This window comes from Danaus plexippus (genome assembly GCF_018135715.1).
Source record: "Danaus plexippus chromosome 9 unlocalized genomic scaffold, MEX_DaPlex mxdp_24, whole genome shotgun sequence".
NCBI classification, from domain to species: domain Eukaryota; kingdom Metazoa; phylum Arthropoda; class Insecta; order Lepidoptera; family Nymphalidae; genus Danaus; species Danaus plexippus.
Window position 1 is genome coordinate 736,859 of NW_026869847.1, and position 22,058 is coordinate 758,916.

A 22,058-nucleotide genomic window follows, 5' to 3' on the forward strand; every position below is an offset into this window, starting at 1 on the left:
TATAGTAAAGACATCCCAGCTTGTTGCTGGTTTCCTCTCGGTAGAAACAACATTCCAATATTGCCTTCTATATAAAAAAATGATATTTCGAATACTTTCATTTACTTAATTTCTATATACAAAGCGTCTATAAAAATTTAATTCATTATCTAATAAACTTACGAAAAGGCATGAGAAACGTAAAAGCCAAAGTCTCGATTAAGTTTATATCACTGTAAATCAATTCAAGAGTTATGAGTGAGTTTTATATAGAATATATCATATGAAGTACTGTTAGAATATTTAGTTTACTCTTAGATATTTTCTAGCCATTTAACCAATAGCATCAACTGCGAGGTATAACAGTCTTTTGAACATACTTAGCCTTTACTTTTGATCTTACTAACTTTTGGTCTAAGTATTGATGAAATATATCGTAAAAACATTTAGAGATTGAATCTTCTACAACGATAAGAAACAAATATTTATGAGCTTTATGGCTGCGCAATTTTAAATAATACTCAACCAAAATAGTTTTAATGTATTGCATGTAATATAAATTACAATGGCTTTTTTTTTAAATGGAATTAGTATGTGAGAAGTATTACACGAAGTGACGAAAAAGGCAATGCCAATATGGCTTCTAAGGAATGAATATTACATGCCGATAGTATCGAGTTATAGGATAGGGCTGACGCAACGGAAATATTATACCACACACTATTCCATATTATTCATTATTGTATTCTTATTTTTTAATAAAAATTTCAGTTTGAAACATTTATTTCAATATATTTAAAATGTTTACGATATTCTAGAAAACAATAAGATTCTAAATTCTTTCTTACGTAAACGGTAGCAACCCTGATGGAAAGCACGTCTCGCCAGTTTACTTCCTTACAGAGACAGGAAGCAGAGGACGAAAGCTCAAGTGACAATGACTATCAATGATGAATACAGCAATGTTATTGACGGAACAGTTTCGGACGAGGCGGAATGTCCGATTTCCGGGACCGCAGAAAGTATAAAATAGTACTAATATCTATTGCTCTGAGTTAAATACGGATAATAAAAATACATTTTTTGGAAGAATAATATTTTCCATTGTCTATGTAACTTTGAATATTTTTTATTATATCATTGCGGGTACAAAAAGATTTAAACAAACAGCATATACTTAAAGCCTATATGATTATTGTTTTATGCTTTACCAAGATTTAGTTACGTTGTATCAGATAACTGCCGGCAACCAATCTTCTATCACTTCCTCGTAAATAAATTTAAGGGCCAAATTTTAGTGCGTATTACATAATTTTATGTGAATTTTACACGTTTTCTTCACAGGAGTGTCCCGAAGACGAGGAAGTCGACACGTGCGTCTTGTTGGACGTAATTTATTATAGGAATTTTATGGGCATTTCACGAAAATGAAGGAAGTTTATGGTATCTTTACATACACACAAATCGTTTGAACATGCTCGTAATAGTATAGACGATAATAAGAACGTCAGTCCAAAATATACTCTGCGTTCTAACACCGAGGATAGATTTTCGTATAACATATCTTCAAATTCATATTTTGTTACTTAAAAATATATAAAAAAAAACACATACCTGCTTAGAGAAACATAGATCGGTAGTGTGGCCATCGCAAGTATCTGGAATTTATAGGAAATTATTGAACTTAACTTATAGGAATAAAGAAATTCGTCGTCTACTGAATTAGGAACAATTGCCGGACATAAAAATGTGTTTGGATTACGCTGTCACAAAAAATGCGCATTCAATTTGAAAGTTCTGACCGGATGTTGTGTCCGAGAGCCATAAACAATGGGGCGATTTGATAAGCTTTATCTATTGTTTTGAATTTAACAAAAATACTGTTCCTGTAGATATTCAGACACAACAAACGTATCAGAAATCCTAATAATCATTTTATCGTACTATTAATTTAAATCTATAGAATATCTTACTTTGTATCATTGGAATAACATCAGTACCATTATAGAGATATTTAAAAACTTATCTTCACGTATTATATACGATAAAAATTCCTTTTTTTATAAACTAAGTATATTTTTATAGAACAAAGAACAGATGCGCCATTAAACTAGAACCGAACAAATATTAGTTCCATTAAAGTTAGAACAAGATGCATTGAAGAGGGAGTGGAATCAATAGGGGTTGAAATCAACTCCCTTATTTTGTTTACTTTACGCTCAAAGCGTTTCACATCATCTTCACAGTACAGTTTTCACATATCAGATTTTAAACGAATATTTTTTTTTAAACTTCGATTCAGCATAAAATATTCAAAACAACAGAAAATATTCAAATAAACTAGGTATATTTGAGAGCTTAAATATATAGTAATAGTGGATGTCTAAGAAAACACCACTGACAAAAATCTTAAATTGTTTAAGTATATAGTACAATCGCAGTACAAAATTAAACTATGACATAAGTATTTCAACCACCAAAATACAGATAAATTAATCGAAAGCTCTTTATATTATTTCCAACGAACTTAATATGAAAGTAAATACTTAGATATTATATGAATCATCAATTTACTTACCAAGATATGTACGTATATACACGAAACTCTTTTTTAAAACGACTTTTTTTTATTCATATGAAATATTTAAAATGACTGCTGAATGACAGCTGATAAAATTTGAAACAAGTCAGGGTTATAAAATCACTAATTAAAAATGATAAGGCCGTCAACATAAAGCCCATGTTGAAATTAATATAAAAGCTTACCGTAATTTATTTCTCACAGATTAGACGCGGAACACAATTTCGTTGGTGAATTTATCAAAGCACATTTTGACTACGCAGATTTGTTTATTTATCGATAACGGTGATAAACCGAACGGTGCACAGTTTTATCAATAGAGGGCATTGACGTGTCACTAAAAAACGTCCTTCCCGCGTTTTGTAACCTCAAACTAAATCTATGTAGTAATGGCGGCTGCGACGGCTACGCATTTATTTTTACTGGAACGTTGCGGGGGGTGGTTACAATATTTAGGGTACAAGTGAATTATCCGATCCGCGCATGCGTGGTGGCCACGATGCTAATAAACGGTTGGTAGAAATAGCAAATTCGCGTGGGGCGGCACTAAACTTTGCCATTATACAATAAATACTCTTCCAACTATATCGATTTTAAGCCATATAAATATTAAGTAACACTTATTGAATTTTAATTTCCAATATTAAAGCATAATTCCTTTGAAAGCTTTTTAATTTATTGAATACTGATAAAATTTTAATTTTCATAATGATGTATTGTTTTTTTAAACCTCTTAATTTCAAGTAAAAAGCTACTTTAACCTAAGTTCGCTTAACCCTCGTATGGTTTTTGTTAAAGACGTCGTCAGTGGTCACGGGAACCGCGCTCCGCCGAGCATGTCGCAGCCATGGCGTATGGTTGCCATGGCCTATGAATATTTATAAGTTGGATATGATGTGTTAAGTAATACATTCTTATGCCATTGAAGATGTTACGATACTGAGGAACACGCGTTGTTTGACTGCAATCCGTCCATTTGATACATTCAGCTGGATTTTTAGATAAAAAAGAATAAGAGATATATCCAGATATTAACTGAAACAGAAATGATTTCTATTCCAGTCAATACCTAGACGACACCAATAAAGATAAATTTTAATAACTTTTCAACGATATTAAAAATATAATCTGTTATATTTGTAATATAAAATGAATAATAAACAAATAAAACCATATACAGCTGAGCACGTGTCCATAAACAATCACCATTGAGCCATAAATGGCAGGAATATAAATGGTAATAGAAATGCGATCAACTAATGTATTATGCATTAAAGTAGCAAGTTGAAAATCATAGTAGACAATAATAGTGACAAGAAATGGCAGATTTTACAGTAGATTACCTTTTTTTATGTATAAATTAGCACAGTTCAAGGCACGCGTGCCTCGTATCAAGTGCCTAGTGCAATCGGCAAACCATGAAGAACTTTGACCCTTAGCATTAAGAATACAATAAAAGCTTTAAGATTGAGTAATAATTTTAATAACGTGTTTTAGTACAGTAAATTAGTATAAAAGTTATAGAAAGAAATCTTCCTGACATTTTTCTGGTACATCAAAAGTGCACTCCTTTTCAGTACATAAGCAATTTTCTTTTGGTGGATCTGAAATGACGAAAAATATTTAATAGGATCCATTAATTAATGTTTAAAACGTGGCAAAATATTAAAAATTGTAAATAAACCTTCCGTTAAATCGTCATTGTAATAGAGCAAAAGATCTGGTATATGTAGGTTATCTGGCAAGGCGACTTTTTCAAAGCGGTCTCTCTCATCCGGGATTCCGTTCTGATGTAAGGTCCACTCATAGCATAAAGGTCTCCCCAAGTACCGCCACGTGTAGGACAGCATATGGGAATTGTGGGGAAGGTATCGCATCATGATCTGATAGATTGTCTCCTCAGAACATACTTCAAGGGTTACAGACGAACCTGGGGTGAAACAAATCAGTTGCTACTTGATGCTTGGTAGTGATACAAAATATAACAACCTAGTCATTGTTTTTATAGCGTACCAACAACTCATCAAACGAATTTTAAACATTTGATGAACAGAAACTACGATTGAAAACATGTTTTCTGCGCTAACGTGATAAATTTTGTGAATAAACTATATTAAAGATTTATAGACTTTTCTTCCGCAAATGTCAGATTTGAAATTGACCTTTGCCGCCTAACTGACCTTTACGTGAAACAGATTTATTCACTTAGCTTTTATGTTTTCAGTATATTAGAATGCAGTTGATAAATGAAGATTACCTTTTCTTTTCATAGTTTTACAATACTTTAAATTGACACCATTTGTCTTCTATTTGAAAGTGAGACCATTTTTTTAAATGACAAGCGTTTTGACGTCTTTTTAGACTTTTACTGTATTTCGTTGTGTTATTTAAGTTCTTACCAGTCAACGTGTTTGTGATTCTAATGGGCCTGGTCTTCGCGGTGACTTTCCCAACTACATTGGAGCTATCTAACCACCAAGGTCTGGTTAGTGGACGCCAGCGAGTTGAAGGTACCACTGGTTGTTGGTTTCCAGGTCCATGCTGTTGGTACACTGTAGTGGTGCCCGTTATTGGATGGGTGTAATGGACCCATTCCTCTCCCTTGAACCAATGGCTGATGTCCTTGCCAGCATAGGCTAATATTGTTATGGCTAGCTACAGGAAAGTTTTTATTCATATAAAGATATAACCTTTTGATATTTATTTAAAGTTTTAATATATTTTAAGTCAAACAGAAGTAGAAATCACTAGTTGTGTTTTCGTAACTGTATTTTTTAATTGGATTAGAAGTTAAGTAATATTTTTATACCGTTCATTCCAGACGAAAAAGATCTGTGCATATTGATACATTCATTTCTCCAAAAATGCTAAACTTACTCTCTTGCGATCACAAAACTCGTAGCCAAACTTAAAGCAATTGCAATACTCCACGCACTCGGGGCCACAGTACCAGTTTTTGACTGGACACGTGCAGTTTTTAATGCATTTACAGAGCTTGAACTGATCTTGCAACCATGAAGTAAGGTCTCTAACTACTCCGTTTAAAGAAATCCAACAATCTGTCGCCTTATTATGTACCGCTACTTCGGCGGGAGTATACCATTCGGGTTTTGTATAAGTCATATTAATAAAATAATTATGTTTAGATACTACTTTTTTATAAAAAATATGTCTTACTGAAACATTGTCAATTTCGATGTGATGGCAAAAAGTTTTTAGTGATATTCATTAACATTACAAAAAAAAACCAATTCGTCCATATCGTATGGACCAGAGTGATCTACTTAGTCTTACTTACATATTTAATGGCATTAATGTTATTTTTTAATTATATTTTTTATTTGCTACGTATTTATATTTGTATTTATAATCTTGGATGGAATCTTGCAACCCAATAATTAAATTTAATTGATGGAGGTGGCATTGCGTCATTCTAAATCCACTATGGCAAATTAACTATACCGGCGGACTATTTATTTTCACTGCCTCTTTGCAGTATGAATATCAAATAAAACTCCTTGCTGAGAACAACAGAGTACCGTCACTCTACATCAGACAGACAGTGTGAAACTTAAGTTTAAAAAAAAATCTTCTTATTTCTTTCAATGTATCACTGATATGACCATGGGACGTCCAGTTTTTCAGCATTTTTATTTCTGTAAACTGGTAACTTTTTGGTCTATATTTTATCCTGATATGTGAAATATCTTTGTAAATAATGTGAAACTGCAGTGTGCAGTGGTCTCATTATTTATTTACCTTAAAAGAAAATGTATTTAATGCTTTGTATCCTATTAGTATTATAAGTTAAAAAATTTGTGAGTTTTTTGTTATTGTCGATCTTTCACACGAAAACTACTTCACTAATTCTGATTAAATTTTACAAGAATGTAGCTAATACATCAGAAGTGAACAAAACATACACTTTGATTGTGTGACACAGGCTATAGATGTCGGTGATGGTTGGTTACCATATATATTTTTTAACACACTGTACATTTCTCTGAACCTAATTCCGAAGTCCACGCAGACCGAAGTCGCAGGCAAAAATTAGTGGTAATTAAATCATTCAACTGTCAAGCGTTTCTTATAAAACATTGACAGCATATTCTCGCAAGTAAAATATTCATAATTGATTAACTAATGGTGTGTAGCGACAACAAAATACAATGAAAACACTCGGAATCTAAACAATAGTTTATTAAGATTTAATTGAGATGACAATAAACCCCGTCAGTTACCAAAGATCATATATCTAGGGAGACTTTATAAAGCTTTGTTTTTTATTAAAATATTCTATATTTCAATATATTACATGTGACTTACCAATCGAAAAAACAATCATTTTATTATGTATTTGTGCAAGCTCTTTTTAACTTCAACATAAGGCTGTTTTCAAAATCTATCTGTACTTTTTTAATGTACGCATTTTGAAGCAACACATTATACACGTTTAAATTAATAAATAATAAGGTTTAATTTTTAACGAGACCAGAAACTTTTATTAGTACAGCCATACAGATAACAATACAGGAAGTTCTAAAATAAACAGCCGATTTCGGATCATGATAAAAACGGAATATTTTATAATCTGTATTTTTTGTATTGAAAGCAGAGAAATGATATGACTACAGAATTCGATTGTCAATGTTCTGAAATGCTATCGACCGACATGTCAACTGTCAAAGTGACATTTATTGTCACGAGGGTGTGTGGGGCGCCTGTGACAGATGTTTGACAATGTCCACCCAATCCCAGCCGCGGGGTTTCTCTCCGGCTCGACCGATCTCAGCTCTGTCCCATGCACGCCGCTTCTGGGCCTTACTCAGCTGTTCTTTCTTCTCCGGCTTCTTGGATTCATTCTGAAGTTGTATAATGTAGTAATAAACATTATTGACCATTAACGAACTGTTACTCTCTCTTTTTATTATTCTGTTCAATACCTGATGTTCTGTCAATTAGAGTTTAGACTATAACAATTAATTAATAAATTGTACAATTTTGTCCGCTTTTTTTCTATATCAGTTATCATCTTAAATACTTAGTTTAAATACAAATGTTTCGATAAGTTAAGACACATTAAGCCATGAAGAATTATTAAAAATACACCAATAGGGAAAGTTCTGTTTTGTAAAAACAAATATAATTTTAGTTTCTATTAAGTTAACCTTACTTCCATGATGACTCAAATGAGTATAACCATATAAAACATTTTATTATCTGTAAATATCTGACCACTCATACAGCCAACAAAAACAACTATATTTTAAGTCTCACTCACATTAACACAGCTATCTACAAATGACAATACACAATGCTTTCTTTGTATAGCAAATTCAATACCTGATCTGCGATAGTAATCTTCTCAACTCTGGCTATGACTGCTTCTTCTGTTTGTGCTTCTAGAATTTCTTTAACTTTCTCTTTGAGGCCTTCAAATATAGTATAAGTCATCGCACAACCGACCCACTGGTCCGCCTCCGCATTAACTATTGAAAGTATATTCTCCTTGACCGATGGTAATCTGTTAAATATAGACTGTAAGTTTCAGCATAACTTACACATTAAAAAGTTTTAAAAGCAAATTAATTTTTAGTATCACTTACAGATTTTGATTGTAGAAAATATCTAAATTAAAACTAGGTTTCTCCGTAGGATATGTGGGTCCCCATATTATCTCTAATATAAATGTTTTTTCTCCATCTATGTACTGTAAGCAAACACAGATGGTATGATGCCAGATAATATTAATTATACAATGATATCTAAGACTTGCCAGACATTTACTGCACATTTTTTATTATTTAAAACTACACATGTCCGTGGTTATGGCTGCTGCAATGTAATCAAAGGTCAGGAGTATGTAGTTCAAAATCATAATAAATGCATAAATATTAGTTCAAGTATAGAAAATCCAAAAATATTAGTTTTATTTAAATATTAATTGTATATTATATAAATTCAAATGTAATATAATTATTACCTTGTATTGGTATGTTTTTGAATCAACTTGCTTGAAATTTTCATCGCCTTCATAAATTGATTTCAGCACCTCAATCTCCTCCGCCTGTTGCTCTGCATCATCCGACATCATTCACTACTGTAGTAAGCTGAAATATTTATAAGTAAATAGTATCTGAAATTATATCAATCTATTGTTTTCTTATAAAAATTATAGCTATTAATAGAACAGAAATAACATTAGACGATACAGTCAAATAGAAATAATGCTATCCATCACGAAGGTTGATAAAATAATGAGACACATTAAAAAGTTACAAGTGGAAAATATATCAAGTTCTGACAAATCAGATTTGTTCTCTTAAAGCAAAACATTCCCAACAGAACAGTAACAAATTTAATGATAAATAAAATAAATGAAAGTTTCTATATGTCTGTTATTATGACTTATAAGTTCAACATCACTAATATCAAAGCTTCAGACATCCTGAACTGTACTGAGTGTATTATCAGATAACCGTATGGATTGAATTTATAACTTGTAATTTAAAGAAGACAGAGGTGGCTTTATTGCAAGGAGATACTATACGAGTTCTGAACTTGTTTTGATATAAACACTAAAATACTTGGTCTATGAAGGCTTGTAAAAATTTTGTCATTATTGTAAAATAACTCAATAGTGTTTAAAATAAAGCAAACTTATGCTATAAATTTATTACCTTCGGACGGACTGACTTATTAAAATTGCGATAACTTATCAAAATAATTCATGAATTATTAAATTGGTCTCGATATAGCGAATTTGAACATATGACAATTGACATTTGACAATATGACAATAAGACAATTGACAATACAGACATATTCTCTAAACAGCTGGTAATGGTATATGGTATAAATATGTTGGCACAAAAGCTCTCATTAAAAGTGTATATATTTTAAGTAACAGAATGATATCATAAAGGAATAAAATTTTATAATTTTAACTCACAAAAATTGGTAAATTAATTCGTAAATGGCACCTAAGAATTATTAAATTAACAGAAAATATTATATTCAGTGCATTTATTTTAAAATATATTACATCTTTATCATATAATTTTCAAGACATCGTTATTAAATTCTGAGTTTTTTCAAATAAATTGTTAATTCTTTTAAAAATTGTATACCTACATCTTTATGATTATTCGACATTGAACTTTGGTCACTCAAATGAAAGTTCCATTTTATTCTGTGGATTTGCAACTTGTCAAGGCTAAAAACGTTATTCAAATGTTTGAATTTCATATGCAATATCAAAATAAAAACGTTTAGTATTTAGTGATAAGGAAGGATACTTTCATAAATATTATTTATAATGATGAGTGCACAAAAATGTGATTGTAAAGAAAATAGGCGTCCGACTGCTGGCAGATCCGCATGCATTTGTTCTTCTAGCGGACAAAAAACCGCAGCTGATAGCTTCAAAGTGCCAACCCTACCTGTAAGTCGACCTCTTCATACTAACAACAAAGCTAGTGATAAAGAACAGAACGGTAAACCTGAACTCAAAGTGAGAGATGATAAGAAAAAGCAATGGGCACTTACTGATTTCGACTTGGGACGTCCTCTGGGTAAAGGAAAATTTGGAAATGTGTACTTAGCAAGAGAGAAGGAATCGCATTACGTTGTGGCATTAAAGGTACTCTTCAAAAGTCAGATTTTAGAGTCTGATATTGAGCATCAAGTGAGACGTGAAGTCGAAATACAGTGTAGACTGAGACATCCCAATATTTTGCGCATGTACGGATATTTTCACGATGAAAAACGTATATATTTAATTCTGGAATTCGCCAAACACGGTGCTCTGTATAAGTTGTTGAAGGAACGCGGGCGTTTTGATGAAAAAACAGCAGCTATATACGTGCGGGATCTAACAAAGGCGTTAATCTATTGTCATTCCAAAAAAGTTATTCATCGCGATATTAAACCTGAAAATTTATTGATTGGTCATAATTTCGAATTAAAGATTGCTGACTTTGGTTGGTCTGTTCATTCCCCATCTTCAAGACGTATGACTCTTTGTGGAACTCTAGATTATTTATCTCCAGAGATGATTGAAGGCAAGCCTCACAGCTATGCAGTGGATATTTGGAGTCTCGGGGTGCTATGTTATGAATTACTTGTAGGGTTGCCCCCATTCGACGCCAAGGATTCCCATCAAACTTATAGAAAGATAAGATATGTTATAATCAAATATCCAGAATTTATATCAGAGAAAGCCAAGGATTTGATGGGTAAATTGCTCGTTACCAATCCGGAGCAGAGATTACCTTTGGTGGAAGTTCTAAAGCATCCATGGATTATAGAAAATGCCCCCGAAGGTGTGAAACCTCCGGTTTATAATGCTGAACAAAAAACATGTAGTTAGTCAGGTATTTGTAAACATTAGTTATTTCTCCATTATAGAAAAAATTTCATTTTTATTATGTGATATAAATAAAATCGTGAATTTTTTTTGTCAGATATATATATGTGTATTTCAATGTCTGATTCATCATACTTGAATGGGTCGTAATGATTAATGGACACGATATAAATAATTTTAAATGTCCAAAGAGAAGTGAGGTGCAACACGATTATTTATTGCTACCACTGCTCATACAAGACTTAATATTCATTGACTGATCGTGCCTTACAATATTATAACATGAAATTATGTCAAGTTATTTGTAATAAAAATATATATAATTAGCCTCATATATATCCAGCTATATGTTAGAACTGAACTGGCGTTGAGATTAATTGATAACGTTAAGAGAATTCAGTGTAATTAAGAATAAGTCACTTGATATTTAAAGTCTTAGTAAATATTAAAATGCTATCTTAATAGTCAAATTACTTATGAAGGTCAAATAGACTTACTAAAATTCTGATAATTTTCATTCTATGTATATTTTACTGATCCTAGAAATATTACTACAATGAAGAATTACTCAGTTTTTAGAATATGTTTATGTCGTTTATTGTGTTTAAAATGTAATTACAAGTGGACTGAACACTTTATTTTCCAAAATGTACTGATACTATTGATATTAAACATTTTAATTAGTATTACTTCTTTTTATTCTTGTGCATGTAATATTCATTCATGGCATATTTGTCAAACCCTGGATCCCTTTTGACAACAAAATGCCAATGCATGAACTCCAAAAACAGGCATATCGAGCTTAAAGTGTATCCTATACTTAGAGCCACGAAAGCACAGTAGAGCTTCTTCAAATTTATCAAAGCCTTAACTTCCTCTTCGTTTTTTTCTCGTGTTCTTATCTTATACATGGCGTCATTAAGCCATTTTTCCACGAGTCCGACCTCTACTATTCGTCTCAAGTAAACATCTGCCAGCGGCTTCAGCGGGGAGTTCTTGTGGAAGCCGATCGATATCGGTATGTTAACGACGCAATCCTTCATTATATGAAGGTTTCTGTCTCTTGTGTTGTTTTCTGGTGACGTCATCAACACCATGTTCTTCCGTTTAACGGTTAAGTATTTTAGAAAATTCTCGCTGTCATAATAAGCAAAGATGCCTTGAGCTATTTTGTTCGTGGCTTGTTCGGGGTCATCGACATTTTCGAACATTTCACCGATTTTCTGGCCCATTTCATCTAGAGATTCTAGGAAGAATTTCTTTGTTTCACTCCCCCAGCCGCCGCATGCTATTTTGCTGTCTACCAATTCTTGTAATGTGTCTATAGTGACTCTGGGTGTTGGATTAGCTAAAATGGCGGTCATACTAGCTCTATAAGACACGACTAACAAGATACAATACAGCCAGTACCATCCAGTAAGTAGACGAATGGACCAGCCCGTTGGTAGCTTCGGTAAAGATACAACAACCAACATTCCGTAAGTATAAAGGATACTATTTGATATTTCACCGAACAAATAAAGCCCAACAGGTTTTGTATCTGCAAAACAAATATTTGTTAAAGGTGAATGAACTGTACTACTATACATGTTTGTGATATTTGCACCTAACGACGTTACAAAGTCAGCTACGATGAAATTAAATCGACAAGTTTAAAGATGTTTAACATACATGACATTTTACGGTCGTTGGCTTCGAAACCTTCAGAAACACCTTTATAATTTAAAAGGTTCATGTAGTATATAGCTAGACCATAAAATATGGAACCCGTTACAAGTAAAACCAATAAAACTGCGATCCACATGTTCAATCTAAAAGAAAAAAATAAATACATTCTTAAATTGATATTGACAATATCATATCTCAGTAGGTACGGATTTTTATTTTAAATTATTATTTTACGAGAGGAAATAATATAATTAATTCTCTAACATACTTAAACGGCAAAATCAGGGTTTTCCAAGAATTATCAGTTAAGGCTTCTGGTGTGAGAAATGTCCAGCATTGAGACGTGTACGGTATGCTCAAATCAGTCATTTCAAGATGGGAAGGGGTATATTGCAAATTTCCAAGGGCAACATCAGCGCCGCTGTTAACCATTTCACCGAGGAGACCAGAAAATGAACCGTTATCTTGTTTGTGACCCCATTTCTGGGATTCGACATTGATTGGTTCGTATAACTTTGGTTTAAAATGCATTTTCTGAGCTAAGGTTTTGAGAATCTGGAAATTAAAGGTGCCGAGTGAAGCTTTTTCAAATAACAAACGTTTTATATTTTGTTTCATACCTCTATCTCGACGCCTCCTACTTTATTTGTAGCATTGGACTTGGTAACGACTACTGAAGGCACGTGATCAACGTAGACCACATTTAGTACTTCATCATAGAGATTGCCAGTTTTATCGGCGAATAGGTCTCTGCCGTAATGAAATTTATTCCTTCTCCAAATGTCGACACGACGTGGTATGAATATTTCTTTGATAATATTGGGAAACGGAACTGTGGAGAGATCAAACCACGCCTTGCTTTTTACATCCCCTATTACTTTGCTATGATATTTTAGAAATATAACGTTCACAATACTCTTCCAGAGATAATGATTAGCGCTATGAAAGAGTCTTACATCATGCAGCATTATATACTTCGCTCTGGTATCCAGGAGACGGTATCTAAAAGAAGATGAGGTAATGTATAACATAAACTGGTTTGTTCAATAAGTTTCGCTTAAAAACATATACATACTTATAACCGAATTTTAACAATCTTGTCACTTGGAGTCCATTAGCCAGGATGATAAGGTAGACATTGCAGCCATCATTTCGCGCTTGTCGTAAAGATTCGAGTGTATTGAAGTTTGGAGATAACAGGTCTTCACGCTCCTCGACAACTATCTAAAAATAAAACTGAGCCGAGTTTTCAGTGTTTAAGATGATTTTTTTATGGATTTTATATGTACCCACCATAATATTCGGCACTGTGTATATTCCTTTAAACAAAGCACCTTCGAAGACGTTCAAATACACGGGATCAGATACAACTGTGAGGCAGGTGACGTCATCTCTTCTTACCAAATAGTTTATCAAATCCGCGACGAGATCTTGCAAATCTTTACTAATCTCTATATTTTTTATAATACGACTAGTGTCCGCCCTCGTTCTAAGAATAAGAGGTGTTTTAACTTATGTACGTGAAATATACGAATTATATACTACTTACACAATTAGTAAGGAAGTCAGCAAAAAAATCTTAACGGCGAAACCGGCCATTGTTAAATGAAATAAAAATAGTAAGCCACCTCCTCTTTAGCGTCTGATTGATTGACAGGTGGTATTCCGTATGCAAAGCAATCACCGGTTCAAATTGAATTCTTTAATAATAAATTTACTTTAATCACATCCAAGGTCTCTAAAGTTCCAACAAGGGACTCGGGTCGGGTATGGAAATAAAAGTTGAAAACAAAATAAAAAAATATATTTTATATAAATTCCCTCTATCACCGTTTTTATTTATAAAATTATTTCAACAGCATAAAAAAATAAATCTTGTAATATAAAAATATATATTAATATTTTAACACTCCCATATCCTTCCAACTAGATAAATAAGCGTCGCTTTTATTAATAAAACCTACACCGTAACGTTACAATAAAATGCGTATAAAACCTGTACACAATGTATAACTTAATCTATACGCGACCTGTGTATACACCTCTCCTAAAGCCCGCGACGGTAGGAACAGGAACGTCATTGGTACATCACTTAAAATATTGGGCTCACGTATAGTATTTTAAACTAAATCACTTTTATATATATATTATAATTTTGACTGCACGTATGATTCCCAGAACACCACGTCTTTCCACCAGCGCGGACGGCTCATCGCTCCCGGATAAGACATAACACTGTCCTGTAAGTGCTTGTATACCTGAAACAATACATACGTACATGTTTACAAAGAAATTATGAGATGACGTCACACAACATTGGTCTCTTCAGCATATATTCCAGCTGCAGACGCCATCACAGCTATACTTACTCACTACACATCAGACGCTGCTGATATAAATCCCATTAATATATTCAAAATACACACAAACCACTGAATTATTTTTATTTAACTTTTAATTTTTAAAACATTGTTATAATATAATTTTAAAGTGCCACCCGAACTGCGACCGACCTGTCCATCGGAATTCCCAAGTACTGAATTGAGACAGAAGTCTGGAGGAGCGAGGGAGTCCACCAGGGACACGGCCTGAGAAGACAGCTCCTTACAGAGACGGAGGATACCAGCGCGGAGATCCACACCCTGGCGTGATGAGAAGTATCCTCCCTGGGTGACAGGTTTGTTAATCCATACATTAATACGAAACTGATGTTATTCGGATTACTACACGTTACTTTATTATTTTTAAAACTACACACTCCCGACGTGTCGCTTGCTTTGCAGCAAGCGTGATCACGGGCAGACGAGATGTGAAAGTCTGTCAGCTGGCCTTCAGCCGTTTATTACAAACCCGTGTGTCCGGAATGCAGCACGTCATGATGCAAAGGAATTTTTCATTCTATATCTTAATATAGAAAACTACATACTCTCGAACCGTGGCCGTGACGTCGGGAGGAGCTAGTTTTAAAATAGCATACAAAGCGCAGTGCATCCGAAAATCATGGTTTTATTATTATTTTTTTTTTTCCGTTGTAATTCCCCGAGCGACATGTCAGAAAGCTTACAATGAACAGCGTAGCCATATGTTTTTCTAGACTGTGAGCCGCGAACAGGGCCATCAGCTTGAGCAACACCTCTCTGCACGCGTCATCTCCGAATGACTGCGCCGTTTTGTAGAATCGGTTGACGATATAATTCTGAAACGGAAAGCAAGGAGAGCTAGGAATGTACTGCTGTATAACATCCGCGAATGTTATAGACACGAGCGGGGCTTGAACTTGCGACCAGAGTGTTCTATGGTCTACTTCAATTTCACCCACTGAGCTATCACGTCTCGCTCGTGATAACATTTCAATTTCAATTCAATTTTAATTCAAAACATGGATAAATAAATTTTTGTTTACATTAAAAATGTTAAATAAATATTTTATGATACCTCTCCGTAAACAACCGACAGCGTGGCAGCGTAGTAAGACTGCGAGTCGTTCTTACTCTCCCAGTTGTCTTTTCCTCTTCGTTTCAACTGACTCACTTTCTCATACGTTATTTTCAGTAAGTACGCCGTCAGCCACTTGTACATCACAGTCAGATCTACAAATTAAATTAATGTATGTATAGAAAATTAGGTTTCAAATAATCCTTACTCACATTAAAAACGCGATTGTATGTATGAATGTCTTGTTGCTCTTTTTCGTAAAAATATCTGATCTGGTTTTGATGAAACATTTCAAGGATGTAGATGAGACATCAGGATGGCCTACAGCTTGTCCCCAAATAAGTGTTATTCAAGAACTATCGTGGCATAATAGTCAAATTTTGTATAAAGTCACGTGACACAGTTCATAGATGGCGCTTATAAGTAGTAACCATATTTTCAAATTATGTTTTTTTAAGCACAAAAAAATTCTCTCTACAGTCTAAAAACTATTTAAAAATACATGTTTGTGAGATCCAGAACAAGTGCTAGTAATTATGAGTGAATTATTGCAAGAGTACACAAACCTAACATATATCTCCTTAAGTAATGTCTCAGTTTACTCTTTAATTACAATAAAACATATAAGATTATTATTCAATGATAGCAATTTTATTTATCATACTAATGGTATATATTTGACGTACTGTAAGGATCTACGAGGTCGTCTCCGTCCCAAGGGCAGGTCTTCTGTAACACCTCGTCAACATTCTCCAAGAACTCCAGCGTCCCGAGAGGAGTGTCCTCGGGAGTTATTTCCCTCCTCCTCGGCCACACGCCTAGCAACCAGTTGCTGGCCTGCTGCAGCAACAGACCGTTCTCCCCTTCATAGGTGCAGTTGGCGTCGTTATCATCACGGAGATCGCCGATGCCGGCAGCTTGGAAACGAATATTGACGCATCAAGCAAAGTGGCGGCGGAAACGTGTTCCTTACACGTTTGTCGTCAGGGGAACTAAACTCTTGGACGTTCGTAATATGTTGTTAACACGCTTTTATTGGTTTGGGTTGTGTGTGTGTGTGTGTGAGTGTATGTGTGTGTGTATGTAACGGATTCTTTGAGCTTAATTTCCGCCTTTATCTAGAAGTCTATATTTTTAATTTTTAATTTCGTTTTGAGGTGATTAACTATGAATGATCTTTGGACCTTCTCCTACTGTACAATAATTTGTTTGTAATTGAAAATTATTTTCCATTTTTTCGTCCGGTAAGCTATAAAAGCGTGTTTATTTTAAACTATTTATACATATAAATGCACATGTTATTATAATCTTTGTGAATGTCTGTTCTGTCTAATCTACGGAATATATTAAGCAATGATGGGTCATTTCAATGGCTGATATGATAATTAGAAAGTTAGGCTAGTTAGTCAATGCTAGTATATAATAAAAAGTGTCAATTCTTTGAGGAAGTATTCAGTATAACCAGTTATACACATAAGTTTATCAGGATCCTATATAAGGAGGCTTCACCTGTGAGGTAGCCATGTCCCCCGCAGGCTTCCCTGGCCGCCTGGATACCGTCCCTGGCACCCCATCCACACACCGGCTTCACCGCAGACGACAGAGCATGAACTTCTATACCGCGAGCCGCTGCGTTCTCCTGAACACCTAGAATTATAGAACTCAGTGAAGAAGAGGCTTTTTATTCCATCAAATTATTAATAAGGCGTGTATACAGTCATATGCACTTTCTAAGAGTATTTAGACACCAGTGACGGTGAAGGAAAACACCGTGAGGAAACCTGGACTTATAAGTTTGAAATCGCCAATCGCCTTGAGCAAGCGTGGTGATTAATGCTCTAACCTTCTCCGTGTGAGAAGAGGCCTTTCCTCAGCAGTGGACTCCGATAAGCCGATGATGATGATGTGTATAGCCAAATACCATTCTTTGCCTAGGTCCTATTAGGTACAATAAATGTGACAACTATAGGTGGGCTGAATCCTAAGTATGGTTGCAAATAATGCGAGTCGGTGGTTGGTGTAGGAAACAGAGGTACGACAAATTAGTTATTCTAGTAATTTGTAAACAACAGATCGTTTATCTTTCTGTTACGGCTAGACCAATTTTAATGATGTTTTGTTTAAAGATAGGCGATTTAGGATGACAAGCAACATCCACTCGAAGTCGCGGGAATAACTTAGCAGACTGTACTGCGATATGTTATATATGCAAGTACCATATAAAACTTTTCTATGATAATATTTTTCTTATAAAAGCCCCTATCCCTACACATCTAAACAAAAGAAAAAGCTTCTGAGGTCACGGGTCCAGCTGTATTAAAGACATCTCTTTAACAACAGATGAGTGGTCCTCTTTACTACCATAAAAATTATCATACACATATCTTCATCGGGTGAACAGTCTCCTTAAACCTTTAAAATTAAATAATATCCTTGATCAAGTCAGGTATCCTTTAAAAAAAACAATAAAGAGAGCCTGGTAGGTCTCTGGAGAAACGAAGAACCACCATAAGTTGACCCTCCAAATGGTAGTGTGTACCTGCGTAATTATCAATGGTGATGTTGATGTGCAGGACGCCGAACCAGGTGCAGAAGATCCGGTACGCGTATGTAGCGGCCAGGTGCGGCAGGAGGCGGGTTTGCTGAATAAATGTTATACTATTCATAAATACAGTAAAATAATGTCACAAAACCAATATATATTGAACTATTGTCAGTCGCAGTTTTATTTAATTAACTGCAATTACTTAAGAAGTTCCTAGTTGTAGTATTGTAACAAAGAAAATAGTATTATCTGTGAGCGGTCGCTATAAGACATTATTTAATTCTGTAAGGAACATAACAGTCACCTGTTGCTGATATTCCAACACGGGCGTTTCCTCCCTGGAGTTCTCCGGACCGAATTGTCTCCTCACAGCCGAATATCTGATGGCTATTACTATAGCTTTTTGTAAATAGTTCGTTGATATAGAAGTTATGTGCACGCGACCGCCTGGAAGCATTGAATTCAATCATTTTATTATCATTATAAAAGTATGCTGGTAAGATTTTTTTTGAATAATGAAATGCCTGCAAAGGAAATAGTACAGAAATCTGCCAGTTTAAAGTAATTTCAAACTAGTTAAAGATTTCATGGAGGTCTTAATGAAATTAAATTTGAACTCACCGGAGAGGATGCCGAGCGCTGCCCCGAACCTCTTGTTGGGATCTCTGAACGGAGTCTTATAATCTCCACTGTCGTCAACCCCACCCAGTTTGTCCAACGCATTTTCCTTGGGTATGTGGTAGTTATTAAACATGACAAACCTGTGAACATGTCAGTTGAATGTAACGCTTTTTCTCTTCAATAATATGAACGTCCTGTATAAGATGCTTTACCCGTTATCGAGACCGTTTAATCCAATCTTCTCGCCAATATCACCAGCGATGACTCCCGGGTATAGCTTCAGTGTTTTCGGGTCCCTGATTGGAACAACGAACGCATGCAAGCCATGGTTTTTGCCCTTGGATATCAACATGGCGTATACAATTGCATGGGTAGCACATTTTCCTGACAAATTAAAAAAAGATATGACACTCTATCTATTTTATGCGAAAATATAGACGTATGCGCTTTAAGTTATTGTGTTTTAGAATGAAAATCGTCATAAGTTAGACGTTTACGATCTGTTGGTCCTAATTTATGATTTAATATTTTAAAGACTTATATTAAATTATAATGAGATCTAAGATTTTCGCGAGTTTTATTCATTTAAATTATATTAAATTATTAATTTTAATAACAAACAAAATCCTCAGACAGACTCAGTGACCTTCTCGACTGTAGTTCAACCAAAACAATGGATGTGTATTTTCGTATTTGTGTATTTAAGGTTAAATAAGCCGAAGGAAAATTGAAATTGTGTTCACATACATATTTATTTGATATTATTTACTAAAATTTCAACTTCAAAGGTCGCAGCTTGTATGAATTACTTTGTTATATTTTTCGTTTAATTTATGCGAATTACACAAAACTATGTTATGTGATTTTTTCAGGTGGTACAGAAAGACGAATTTTTTAATAATTCAATAGGTTATAGTTATACCATTAAACAATTTTAGGATAAAAAGCCAATAATAATACAAGACCATAGTATAGCTAGGGTGACCATGCATTTTTGTTTTCATAATCCTTTAAACCGGTCTGAGGTTAAATAATGTAGATTTTAATTAAGTCTTATACTCACCCAAGGCGCCCACCCAGAATTTAGCTGCTTCAAAATTAGCTGAATTTACAACAAACTCTTTCGTCTCCGGACAATAGGTCGCCGTTGTTTGCATGCCCTTGGCGTTAGATCCGTGAGCCACTTCCGTTAATGCGAAACAGCCTCCTATCTTCGCTTTCTGAATGTCCTCTATAAAGTGGTAGTGGTGGGCCCGTCCGCTGCCTTGTATGGTGTTAGCGAACATGCGGAATGTTAGGGAAATTTTAACAGCCAGAGAACTGTTGAACATGAACATTGCCTCCGATTCCGCTTGAAAGATGTTAGGCTCAGCGGCGATCTGAAATTAAAGCCTGCTGTCATTTATATATCAATATTAAAAGGCTTAAATCAATTTGAAGAAATGTCATCTTAACTTAAAATTCAACAAATAGAAATTTATTTAAAAGTAGTTTAGGTAAGAATTATCCTTAGAAACACTCAGAAAAATGTCTGTTACACAAATCACCTTTTAGACAATGTTACATCTCAATTATGTCGCATCAGGGTTCTGTTTGCAGAAACATATTAAGTAATACTTCAGAAAAGTACCAGGGCCATTTCTGCTTTTAAGAAATAAAAAAATGACTGTTGACAAAAATATTTTCATAAGTGACACCTGCCAATTGTTAAAAAAATTGACTAACAAACTACAGATTGAAATCGGATAACCATTATCTGATAACCTTTGGCGGATACATCAACATCCCATTGAAAGTGTTGCTGCTTTCATAGTATATTCTGCAATATAACATCTCGTTCATCATAGTCATTGAAAAACATTGAAATTTCAGACTGCAAGTTTTTTTTAATAAATAAAGCAAAGAAACTTGCAGCAATATTTTTCAACAGCTACTAACCTACATCAAAACACTGATAATTTGAAAATGGGTTCTTATCACAGTATATGCTATAGATAACTCTTTTGTTTGTTATATGCCCTTTAACCTGAACCTTATGATAACATAACAAAAAAAGTAGCAAAATTTTAAATTAATATAACAAGTACAGTACATTTTAAAGTTATAATTTGTATGTACCTTTTCAAATGATGCGAACTGCTCGTTGTATAGAGTGTACATCCTTTTGATGGTAAGGTGTCTCTCTTCATCCAGCGAGAGCCTGGTACTTGGGTGTTGGAACAGTGGATGAGTCTCCATAAACTTCCAGATGTCATGCTGTAATGAAAGGAGTTTGATAACGATCTAATGTAACTTTTTAAAATAAACTCTTATTCTCTGGTTTACAAAACTGAATCAACATTAGACATCCACTTGTAACAAAGTAGGAATACATAAAAATATTTTGTACCTTTATTTTAATTGATGCATAATTGTTGTAAACTAGTTTCATAATACGCCAGCTAAATGTGGCTTGTTTTCTATAATGATCTAAGGGTCCTGATTGAAAATCGGGAAAAAATTCTTTCAATTCTTCTTCAGTCATCATTTTTGTAGAATTTTCCATTATTACACTCACAAAAATGAGACACAATGAGATCACTGTTTTTGTTACCTCAAGAATAAAGTAAAATACTTAGTTTTGTGCTAACTGTTAGCGGAGCAAAAAAGAACAATAATTTTAATTTTTATTTTCAAGATATGCTATTAAAGTACATTCTTATTCAATTGGTTATTTAATAATATTACTATTTAGTTTATAACTTAGACAACAGCAACAAATATGAATATTTATAGTTTGAAGTAATTTTCTAATTTATGATAAAACTTAATTTTGCCAAAAGCGTAATGACTTAAGTAATAAAATACCTAATTCAACAAAA

The 22,058-nt window shown here is 33.9% G+C and overlaps 6 protein-coding genes across 6 annotated transcripts in view; 1 reads left to right on the plus strand and 5 right to left on the minus strand.

The window, feature by feature from the left end:
• LOC116767608 (TNF receptor-associated factor 4) overlaps positions 1 to 1,632 on the minus strand; it is a 54,569-nt gene extending 52,937 nt beyond the window's left edge. Inside the window, exon 1 of the mRNA XM_032658012.2 lies at positions 1,594 to 1,632. Within this exon, the coding sequence (XP_032513903.1) occupies positions 1,594 to 1,628 (35 nt within the window). The 5' untranslated portion in view covers positions 1,629 to 1,632. The remainder of the gene's footprint in view (positions 1 to 1,593) is intronic.
• A 2,388-nt stretch (positions 1,633 to 4,020) lies between these two features.
• Positions 4,021 to 5,757, minus strand: LOC116767577 (cytochrome b5 domain-containing protein 1). The gene is made up of 4 exons (XM_032657965.2): positions 5,438 to 5,757; positions 4,960 to 5,215; positions 4,245 to 4,490; positions 4,021 to 4,164 (listed from the first exon to the last, which is right to left on the minus strand). Exons 1-4 carry the CDS (start codon positions 5,681 to 5,683, stop codon positions 4,079 to 4,081), a joined length of 834 nt encoding a protein of 277 aa, XP_032513856.1. The 5' UTR covers positions 5,684 to 5,757; the 3' UTR covers positions 4,021 to 4,078.
• Positions 5,758 to 6,745: 988 nt separating this feature from the next.
• On the minus strand, positions 6,746 to 9,329 carry LOC116767721 (RWD domain-containing protein 4). Its single transcript, XM_032658176.2, has 5 exons — positions 9,241 to 9,329; positions 8,544 to 8,670; positions 8,167 to 8,270; positions 7,904 to 8,084; positions 6,746 to 7,422 (listed from the first exon to the last, which is right to left on the minus strand). The coding sequence occupies exons 2-5, from the start codon at positions 8,652 to 8,654 to the stop codon at positions 7,261 to 7,263; spliced, it is 558 nt and encodes a 185-aa protein (XP_032514067.2). The 5' UTR covers positions 8,655 to 8,670; positions 9,241 to 9,329; the 3' UTR covers positions 6,746 to 7,260.
• Positions 9,330 to 9,736: 407 nt separating this feature from the next.
• Positions 9,737 to 11,548, plus strand: LOC116767406 (uncharacterized). The gene has a single exon (XM_032657707.2). The coding sequence runs from the start codon at positions 9,879 to 9,881 to the stop codon at positions 10,929 to 10,931; it is 1,053 nt and encodes a 350-aa protein (XP_032513598.1). The 5' UTR covers positions 9,737 to 9,878; the 3' UTR covers positions 10,932 to 11,548.
• A 29-nt stretch (positions 11,549 to 11,577) lies between these two features.
• LOC116767257 (glutamate receptor ionotropic, kainate glr-3) lies at positions 11,578 to 14,677 on the minus strand. The gene is made up of 7 exons (XM_061527347.1): positions 14,593 to 14,677; positions 13,890 to 14,107; positions 13,672 to 13,820; positions 13,217 to 13,598; positions 12,865 to 13,151; positions 12,600 to 12,739; positions 11,578 to 12,468 (listed from the first exon to the last, which is right to left on the minus strand). Exons 1-7 carry the CDS (start codon positions 14,675 to 14,677, stop codon positions 11,615 to 11,617), a joined length of 2,115 nt encoding a protein of 704 aa, XP_061383331.1. The 3' UTR covers positions 11,578 to 11,614.
• LOC116767405 (peroxisomal acyl-coenzyme A oxidase 3-like) lies at positions 14,386 to 22,046 on the minus strand. Its single transcript, XM_032657706.2, has 13 exons — positions 21,587 to 22,046; positions 21,316 to 21,453; positions 20,261 to 20,576; positions 19,410 to 19,581; positions 19,198 to 19,337; positions 18,881 to 19,023; positions 18,571 to 18,673; positions 17,541 to 17,678; positions 16,718 to 16,948; positions 16,032 to 16,186; positions 15,661 to 15,792; positions 15,110 to 15,262; positions 14,386 to 14,854 (listed from the first exon to the last, which is right to left on the minus strand). Exons 1-13 carry the CDS (start codon positions 21,740 to 21,742, stop codon positions 14,744 to 14,746), a joined length of 2,088 nt encoding a protein of 695 aa, XP_032513597.2. The 5' UTR covers positions 21,743 to 22,046; the 3' UTR covers positions 14,386 to 14,743.
• Positions 22,047 to 22,058: the final 12 nt, after the last annotated feature.